Source organism: Montipora capricornis, chromosome 12, assembly GCF_036669925.1.
Source record: "Montipora capricornis isolate CH-2021 chromosome 12, ASM3666992v2, whole genome shotgun sequence".
NCBI lineage: Eukaryota > Metazoa > Cnidaria > Anthozoa > Scleractinia > Acroporidae > Montipora > Montipora capricornis.
In genome coordinates this window covers 33,439,938-33,449,937 of record NC_090894.1, presented here as the reverse complement: position 1 = coordinate 33,449,937, position 10,000 = coordinate 33,439,938, and the positions used below count along the sequence as shown (strand labels likewise).

Sequence of the window (10,000 nt, the reverse complement as noted above, 5' to 3'; positions counted from 1 at the left end):
CACTGTCTATTTTCGTATTTATTGCCTTTGTTTTGGATTTTCTGTACTCTTTCACGGAAATCACAGTCACTGTCAGGCAGTCACTGTTTGTGCTAGAGCTCAGGCAGCTATTTTGCTGTCATCTGGCCATTCAGTCAAAGAAATTGCCAAATTGAATAAAAAGACCAAACAATGGCATTATGGGTGAACCAGTGGTCAAAAAGAAAGTCCTTCGAGGACAAACCAAGGAGTGGACGGTCGTCTGTTTTGAGCAACTATGCGAGAAATGTAATCAAGAAAGCTAAGTGTAAGCGTAATGATTCAACAAGAAAGATTGCTAATTAAAAAGACTTCATCGTCACAATATCCACGTTTCGAGCTCAACAGTATGGAGATTGACTAAGAAAGGGTGGAAAGCTTTTAAGCGAAAGAAGATACCACTGTTAAGTGAGAAGCAAAGAAGGCCTCATTTGAAATTTGCCAGCAAATACTCCCAAGCTCACGGCAGAGGATTGGGAGAATTTGTTATTTACAGATGAGTATCATAAGTATCTAGTTCATTATCCGAATCCAGAAAACCACATGTGACATCGTATGGGGCTCTCAGGAGTGCGACATTTCCCCCGGCATGCCAGGGGAAAAACAAAGTTTGAAGGTGATGGTGTGGGGAGGTATGACGCGTCATGGTCTGACGAAGTTAACCTCCCAGTACTAAATCAAAGAAATTCTAGAAAACAGAAGTGGAATGGTTAACCTCAAGGCAGTATTAAAGTTACAGACCGACCGACAAAAAGAAAGCTGTTTAGCTCAAAGAAGGCAATGACCTTTGTGCAGGACAGAGCGCCGGCGCATACTTCATATGCGGCTCAGACTTGGTGTCAGAAGAATTTGCCAAACTTTTATGCCCATGGACGACTTGCTGGCAAACTCACCTGATCTGAACATCATTGATGAGAACACGTACAAAGATCCAGCCCCTGAAACACTGGACAAGCTGAGAAGGCATCTCAGGAGGGAAAGGGGTTACTGGTACATTCCTTTGATAATTGAGAAATTAGTTATCAAATAGAGTCTTGAGTTTGCTCCAGTTTTCATGAAAAGGCATTATACTGATGTTGCATTTTCCCCAGTTTACTTCCATTCTTCACTTTCATTGAAAAGAGTATCAGTGGCCTAATAACCCATCAACTCCTGGGGTTCCCCATTTATGAGTAAAATTGTCTGGCATTTAAGATCACAGAGTAAAATACTAAAGTATGGCCGGTTTATTAATAATTATTAAATACATTGTAATCTTTGTGTGTTGCATTTTGTAGAATGAAGCAATGGAAGACACTGTCAAAGAAGGTTGGTCTCTTTTTTTAAAAGTTCATAATTTTTTGTGGCTGTCAAGGACAGTGCCTACTATTGTTATTGCGCATATGTTCTGCGCATCTCGAGATACTCGGATTTCCTATCGGCAGTGCTTATTAATACAGGGATATTTTTGCGCGATTCAAAACTATGCGCATTTTTCAGAGATAATTAAGCTTGAATTTGGAAAAGAACGCCATACATTGCTTTGTATTTTAAAGCTTTTTACAAAAATTGTTGATTAATTATCTTCGAAAAATGCGTGGTTACCCCCAATTTTCTTTTTTGATTTCACTTGTTAAGGTCTGCTTTTCCGGCATAGTCAGTAAACCGCGCAAAAATAGCATTGAATTAGTAGGCACTGTCCTTAAAACTACCTTATAATAGTAATATAATAATAAAAAATTATAATTGTTAATGGTCCACTTCAACATCTCTTTTTGCAGGGGAATTAGATGTGGAAGAAGAGGACCTACCTGAGTCAGAATTTAAACCACCTGTCGTTATTCCTCAAGAAGAAAACAGAAGTGGATGTAACAAGAAAACATACTTTGTCTGTAATGAACGTGAGTCTAGATGTAGTTCTGTTATCACGGCAGTTCATATTTTTTAGAAATTAAGTAAGATCATTTTTAGAAAAATAATTTAAAACACTATTCAAAATCACTGCACATTGGTTTATGTAATTTTCTTTTACAGCTGGACATCCATGGATCAGACTACCTCCTGTCACTCCTGCTCAGATTGTGATTTCGAGACAAATAAGAAAATTTTTCACTGGGAATCTTCAAGCTCCTGTATGTTTTGCATAATTTTGTTGACTCAGAGTTTCCTATCTTCACTATTAAACATGTTGACTGTTCAAGGGACATGAGGCTGAGTAAGACCGTAGGGTAGTCAACTAATACTCAGTCTTCGAAAAACACTTGTGATAATGCCACACTTTGACAATTTCAGTCTTCTATACACATTAGCTGAACAATAAATTATAATAATTGATACAGTCATACAACTGGTCACTTAGCTCAGAGCTAGTCTTGCACAATAATTATTAGCTCAGTGGCAGAGCTTGCAGATAGTATGATTGTAGTAATTGCAAGTGAATAAGTTTGAATCCTGTTTCCTGTTTTTTCAATGGTATCCCCAAGTCATCATTTGAAAATTACAGTTCCCATGAATTCTCTATACTAGGTCAGTGAAGGGGCATCCAAACTACTTGTAGTTATATCCGAAGGTCTTAAGTTGTACATCTATTAAAAAAGACTAAGACTCTGCCTTTTTTTCCTTAGGCTAGTACCCCCTTCGTCATCATCCAAAAATTCACCGGTTCCAAAAGAATGTTTTTAAAAGGATATCTTCCACGTCTTCGATTTTGATAATTTGTGACAAACAATGTACTAGGATCATTATAATTGCATCTACCTTCTTGTCATAAGTTTAGTTTAGACTGTTTGCCACTAATTTGTCACTAGTTTTGGCTGCTTGCTGTTGCATCCTTCTTCCTTTCTTTCTTGGACTGCTGTGGTTCTGGTATACAGTTAAATAACCCTGTGTGGTCACTGATAGAACATAGGAAAATTCATTGTTCCCCTTATAATCATTTTACAATATGGTCAGAGGCATTAAACGTAAGGTACAAGAGAAAACAACAACAACAACAACAACAACAACAACAGCAACATTAATTTTGAGTTTGTCAGATCCTGTAATGGATGAAATGTCTGCTGCTCTACACTTTACAGGTTGTGTGCTACCCACCTTTCCCTGGAAATGAAGCAAACTATTTGAGAGCTCAGATAGCCAGAATATCAGCCACAACTCACATCAGTCCCCAGGGATATTATGCTTTTGAAGAAGAGGAAGAAGAGGAAGATGAAGCTGGTGGTATAAAGAAATGTTGATGTTAGTTGTGTGTTTTTGAAAAAAGGAAAGAGATATACTAACTGCAGAAATATTTTTTGTCTTTTGTTGCAGGAAGAGACTCTTTTGTGGTAAATCAAGAGTTTGAAGGACTCACTGTCAATGAGATGACTGATCCTTCCTGTTCAAACTGGGTTCATCATGTGCAGTACATCTTACCACAAGTATGTTATTACTTAATAAGTACTAAATGAGTTGCGTCATTGATGGCCAAAAAGTCAGCTGCCCACTTTGCAAATAATTCTTACCCATCTACATGTGTTTTCAGTCATTTTGAATCTAGCCTAATTTTGGTTCCCTAGACTGTCTAGATTTCTCCAGATTCTGCCCAAAACACACTTTACTCCAACTCTGTGCTCAGGTTTAAATAATTCCAGGCAATTTTAACAGTCTTTAATTAAGATAGGCTTTGGTTATCCATGACCTTACTCAAATAAAAGGTTTTTCCTTGGTGAAACGCTTTCCTGCATAGTAGGTGCCTAGGTTATAATAATACACACTCCATCAGGCTAGTGTGTTGCTAGTGTTGATAGCTTCCGTAGATGAAAGGAAAGGAACTTTGTCTAGTCTTCTGGCGCTGGAGCCACTAATTGGGGACACTAAGCTGAAATCAACAAATTAATGCAAAGCAAAGGAAATGTTGATATTTGAGGAGAGAGGAAAACCGGAGTACCTGGAGAAAAACCTCTCGGCACAGACATAGTAGAGAACCAAGAAACTCAAACCACAAATTATCCTTATGATGCCAAGTCTGGGAATCGAACCCAGGGCACATTGGTAGGAGGCGAGTGCTCTCTTTACTATGCCAGTCTTGCTTTACACTAGCACAAAATCTGGCATAGCACTCCGAAATATCTAGTGTGTTTTTTAGGCATGGCACGGTAATTTTCTCATGTGTAAAGAGAACATACAGAGGGCATATTAGGCACCTGTGCCAGAAATTATAGGGGTAACAAGCACATCTCTCGGAAGTGTGCCCAGCACTCCAAATATTGGTAGCGTGCCATGATTTTGGAGTGTTGTGCCCATTTTTGTGTGTGTAAAAGGGGTTTTGTTTTACCACAATTGCTTGTAATCTCGCAATCTGATTGGCTAATTTGCCGTTGTCGATAAGAGTCTACACAACGCTGTACGCGGCATGCTCGCGTCAATTTGTCACGCAATGTAATAGCCAATCAGGAACGCCCATTTTGGGAAATAAACCGATCATATTGCGAGAAAGTTATAGGCAACGCTTGCTCTTACTTTGTGTCATGATTTTGGTCACGCTCTGAAATAAAAACTTTCTTTGGGGTTGAATATTGTGGTACTTTTGTTGGCGCACTCGGCTGCGCCTCGTGAGTCCACAACATTTTGACCACTCTGATGACGAATATCGTTGTCGATAAGAGTGCAGACAACGCTAAACTACTTTCGATTTGTTAATTAGATTATATAATACGACGTAAAAATGGTTTGTAGGGTCGATGCACGTGGTTCAACCCAACCCAGAAGAGAGAGGAGGAAGAACTTGAGGAAGAGGAGGAAGACGAGGAGCGGGAAGAACCTGATGAACCGGAACCAGAACAAGGTCCACCTCTTCTCACACCACTCTCCGAAGATACTGGTAACAACTACTTATTTCATTTTAAAGACTGTCACTAAAAACATTCCAACCGATGCCAACATCATGGGTTCTGTAGTCTTTTGACACAGTTTTTATGCATTCATGTCCAAAGGGTTCACACAACTGTCTTTATTGGCTGGATTTGTTTACTTCTATAATTCACGCCCACTCTCAAGGCTTTTGGGAGAATGTCACTTCTTCTTATTTCTTTTGTGTGTGGGCTGCCTAGAGCGGTTTTCAATTGAGTGTCGAAAGTAATTAGCGAATTGCTTTGGTTTTGCATTACTTCACTCAGTCATTGGTTTAAAGTTCTCGCGCCACTTTTTCAATCAATCAAAAGTGAAACCAAAGCCAATCGTGGCTCGCGCGTGCACATTTTCGCACGCTTTGTGTCGGCTACTTGTAATTACTTCGACTTTTAATTGGTTTACTGGATTGTCTCCGTCCTTTTTGATTGGCCAAAGTAAATTTTACTTTGGTTTTGGTTTTACAACACTCCATTGAAACTCGCTTTAATGTCTTGATAGAATCCATGATCTTTGACACCGTGTTATCTCCAGAGTCTGGTAAAGGAATTGATCCTTATGGTCGCAAACGTTTTTGTTATAGCTTCCAAGTGAAAAACCTTTTTTCGATGGGAGGAGAATGTGTCATGTGCCATGGGTGAAAACTCACCAAGTCATAGGGAAAAGTACAACATTTCGAACTTTTGACTTGCATGCAATCAAGTTGTGCCCCTTGAAAGCACAGTTAATTTGTGCACCAGCCCGCATCAAGAACATTTTTTTTTCTGGAGTAATGGCAGCTAAACTGACTTTCAAACAATTGTTCCATTTTTGAGGTGGGAGGTATGACAATAAGTAATAATGACTGGCCTCACGGGAAATAGTGAGTTTTGTTTCCCTAAGAACCTTAGCTGGAGGGCGAGGGGAAACAAAACTCACCTGGTCACTGAGTGCTTATTGTTGTCTTGTTTTATATATTATGGCAATTATAATTACCAAAATAGCCAGTGGAAAAGAAAAAGCAACCTACCTATTTTTGCTTTTTGGCTATGAAACTATTGTTTGTACAACGTTTTACTTTCAGTTCTTTGCCATTTACATGATTCATTGACAGACAGTTTTACTCAGTGTTAATGAGTTTACTGACATTTGTGTATGATTTTACCTTCCTACAGAGGTGGATGGAATGCCTCCCTGGGCTGCACAGAAATCTTCTACCTTAGTTCCTCAGTACGCCTTAGCTGTTATGCACTCCAATCTCTGGCCAGGAGCTCATGCGTTTGCTGTTGAAAGGTTAGTGTCTTTCTTACACCCATCTCCCTTTGGCCTCTGAAGAGGCAGGCCCCCATTTCTGAGTAAAATCATCTGGCGTTTGCCAGAGTAAAACTATAACTCTTTGAGGGAAAGGCTTAAAGGAGACATTTTTGACTGGACCTAGATGTTGTTAACGCAAGGTTTATTATACTCTTTTATTGTTATATGGCAAGAAATTCTCAGGCTAAATGAAGCACTCTGATTGACTGGTTTTCTGTCGGGATTTTTACAGTACGGATTTTACAGTACGGCCACAATGCTGCTCGCGTCTTGCTTGCGTCATTTTGTGACGCAGTTGTAATAGCCAATCAGGAACGCTCATTTTGGGAAATAAACGAATTAGATTGCGAAAACGTTATAGGCAACGCTTTCCCTTTCTTTGTGTCGTGATCTTGGTCACGCTGCTTCTGAAATAAACTTTTCTTTGGCGTTGTACCACTGTGATGACGAATATCGTTGTCGATAAGAGTACAGACAACGCTGAACCACATTCGATTTGTTAATTTGCTGCAGTGTGACCATTCTGTTGTTTTTATCTTAACTTCAGAAAATTTGAGAACATATATGTTGGATGGGGCCAGAGATTTAGCGCAGAGAACTACAGTCCACCACCACCGCCTCCCCCACAGGAGGAATTCCCAAGCGGACCTGAAATAACAGAGGCTGAAGACCCATCTGTGGAGGAAGAGAAAGCTTTGAAAGCGGCACAGCAAGAAGCACTTGAGGCAGCCGAAATGGAAGAGGATGATGACGATGATGAAGAGGATGATTAGTTACATCCTCGGTACAAGCTTTAATTTGGAAATCGAGCATCTAAGCTCAAGTGTAAATATGATTAAATTGTTTTGAACCTCTGTACAAAAGTTATGAACTTGAGAAAAATTGAAATGCGTGTTCACTTATACTTCAACTGTGTTGTGGTTTTCTTCTTCTTTTCATAATTTTCACTTTAATGTAGAAAAGAAATATTATATTTTTACCACAATTGCTTGTCATCTCGCAATCTGATTGGCAAATGAATAAGAGTCTGGAAAACGATGCTTGCGTCATCAGAGAGCGAGAAGGTTATAGACAACGCTTGCACTTAACGATCTTGGTCACGCTCTAAAATAAACATTTTTCTTTGACGTCGAAAATTGTGGTAAAAAGCTAATCGAATGTGAGTCAGCGTTGTCTAACGATATTGGTCAAAATTCATTGAATACTCACGAGGCGCGCAACATTTTGGCCACTGTGTTGACGTTGTCGATATAAGTACAGACAACGTTGACCCACGTTTAGTCCAGTGGCATACATTTGAGAGGACGACGACGGCTACGACAACACCACTAAACAATGGGTCTAATGAGCAAAAACTAAAGCTCTGCACGGCCTGTACGTGCGTTTTACATTTGTGTACTTATATGCCTTTCTTCTCTGACAAAAACGTGAAATGACTCAATTTGAGGTGATGTTGAAAACGTGAGCACCTGACGATAAATTTTCTCTCTAAACTTGAATTGGAATGTTGATACACACTTTAAGTTTCCATGCCAAGCAACTAGGAGTGATCGCAAAATTATTACACGAACTCGTTCTTAGACAACGTTCTCGTGGCGGTTGTCGTCGTCCTAGATTAAGGTTGCTATTATTACCAATAACCCCAAGTCACCTGCTGGTTCTAGCATCGATCCCCAGGACAGAGGCATTAGAGCAATTCTATAAGTATAGGTAATCACGATTTTGAGTGCAATTTGAAATAAATAATCACGAGTAAATTTTTTCAAACGCACAAAATTGCAGGAGCACATAGGGCGAGTGCAATTTGTTGTCCTTGAAAAAATTTACAAGTGCTTATATATTCCTAATTGCACGAGAAAAATCATGTGATTACTTGTTAATGATATACATGCAAGATTTTCACCTTTATTGCACCAATGGCCGTATTTATACTAGAGAACGACTAATGTAAATACGGGACGCACTTAACTTCGACGGCTAGAAATCAAATTCACGATTTTCTTCAAAAGATACCGAGATTTAATCAGCAAAGAGACTGTGTGCACTTCATTGCTAAGTGTGTCCCAGTTTAGTGAGTCTCGTCTTTATACTAGACGGCTTAGACGTCTGTTAAGTGCGTCGTTTAGACGCACTTAACTTAAGACGTTTCATTCGTCTGACGTTTGATGCGTTGACCTTATTTCCCGTATTTATACTAGTCGTCTTAGACGTCTAAGATGTCTTATTCGTCTGAGACGTACCCTAGTATAAATACGGCCAATTTCAACTATTCTACATTCTTTTGGGATTAAAAAATATTTTACGCGCTCTCAGCCAACGAACACGCTGAAATTTTTGCATGTATGTATATTATTGTCACATTTATTGTTTATACTGTAAAAATTGTATCACTTATGCCATTAGAAAAAATCTATTCATTTTTCAGTTCTTATTAATTACGTTCCGTTTGAGAAGGCCGGCGTCTTCAAAACGTAGTTCGAAAACCGAAGACTTCAATCTCAACCAATTTTATTAAACTACAAGATGAGGAAAAGTGTGGCAGAGCGACTCATCATTGAAGCTTGCATGTAAAGTGAGTCTTCTGTTGCAGCAGCTGGACAGTGTATCCGGTGAGACCTTCAACCCGGCCCAGACCCAGCCGCGCAAATCCAAGATGGCGACCTCATTACGAATTCCGGTTTTTTCGACCATCCAGCCGCCTGCGAGCAGGCTAGATCATTGCCGGGGCGATAGACAATGCCGGCAAAACTGTAGCAGGAGAGTTCGAGTAAGCAACACAAGAACGTGATCTTCCCTTTTGTGACGCCGGTCAGATATGTAGGCCACTGATTTCTGTTCAGTTGTTAGAGTGAAATGTGTTTTGAGTGCCTCACAGCTTCTATTATTCTCTATGGATGCGTCACAATAGGCCATTTCAGAGTTCATGTCTGCCTTCTCTTCAAAGCGAGTCTAAGTACGAAGTTTTTGTTATGAAAATTTGTTTTCATTCATATGTAAAGTAGAACTAATTACCATCACAAAAACTTCGCACTTAGACTCGCTTTAAAGAGGAGGCAGACATGAACTCGGAAATGGCCTATTGATTTAGCTCGCTACCTTGAAGGGTGTAGCCTGCGTACCAGACGGATTTCCGGTTGTCGTTTCTCAAAAACGTCTGCTACACAGGCTATGAATGGTGTGCGAGAAGAAAGCAACAGGTCTTCCATTCTGGTTGAATGAGTGTTTAACGCATCCGTTTGTACTTCAAATGGGATGCTCTGGTCGGGTTGATTCGATCTGAGAATTCAGGAATCCATTGTGAGTACAGCCCAACCTCTCCACAACGGCCATTTTGCGGACAGAAGAACTGTTGCCGTTGTGGGGAGGTAGGGGTATCATAAGATACCTTGTTTTTGGTTTTTTTTTTTTTTTGGTATTGTGCCGCAAACGTCGCATTGAATATAATGGTGACGTTTAGGGTAAGGGAACGTTTCCTGAAGCGTATCATCGACCTCCACGAATTCACCATCTCTCTTTGATGATAACAAGCGACACCGTTGGTAACACTAGAAGGCAAACGAGTAAACTGATAAAGGTTGTGTGCGGCCCGTACTCACCTCTGAGTGGCACTTGATGATGCACCCTACGGAGATCAATAAAACTGAAGACTCTGTAATGAGCGATTTTAAGTAAGGCGTCGAAGAGCGTAAACCCATTAATGGTCTGCGAGTAGTCGATAGCCAGCCTGACCAGCCTCCTTTTGTGATTCTCCTCTTTAGTTATCCCGACTTGCGCCCAACAAGGTGAGCAACTTGGTTCTATGATGCCTTTTTTGAGCAAGCTT

General features: G+C 40.0%; 1 protein-coding gene across 1 annotated transcript in view; it reads left to right on the top strand.

The window, feature by feature from the left end:
- The window catches only part of LOC138026475 (radial spoke head protein 4 homolog A-like), a 12,159-nt gene extending 5,078 nt beyond the window's left edge, over positions 1 to 7,081 (top strand). Inside the window, exons 7-14 of the mRNA XM_068873843.1 lie at positions 1,296 to 1,326; positions 1,779 to 1,898; positions 2,032 to 2,129; positions 3,075 to 3,216; positions 3,307 to 3,416; positions 4,714 to 4,858; positions 6,039 to 6,156; positions 6,725 to 7,081. Of these exons, the coding sequence (XP_068729944.1) occupies positions 1,296 to 1,326; positions 1,779 to 1,898; positions 2,032 to 2,129; positions 3,075 to 3,216; positions 3,307 to 3,416; positions 4,714 to 4,858; positions 6,039 to 6,156; positions 6,725 to 6,950 (990 nt within the window). The 3' untranslated portion in view covers positions 6,951 to 7,081. The remainder of the gene's footprint in view (positions 1 to 1,295; positions 1,327 to 1,778; positions 1,899 to 2,031; positions 2,130 to 3,074; positions 3,217 to 3,306; positions 3,417 to 4,713; positions 4,859 to 6,038; positions 6,157 to 6,724) is intronic.
- The last annotated feature ends 2,919 nt before the right edge of the window (positions 7,082 to 10,000 follow it).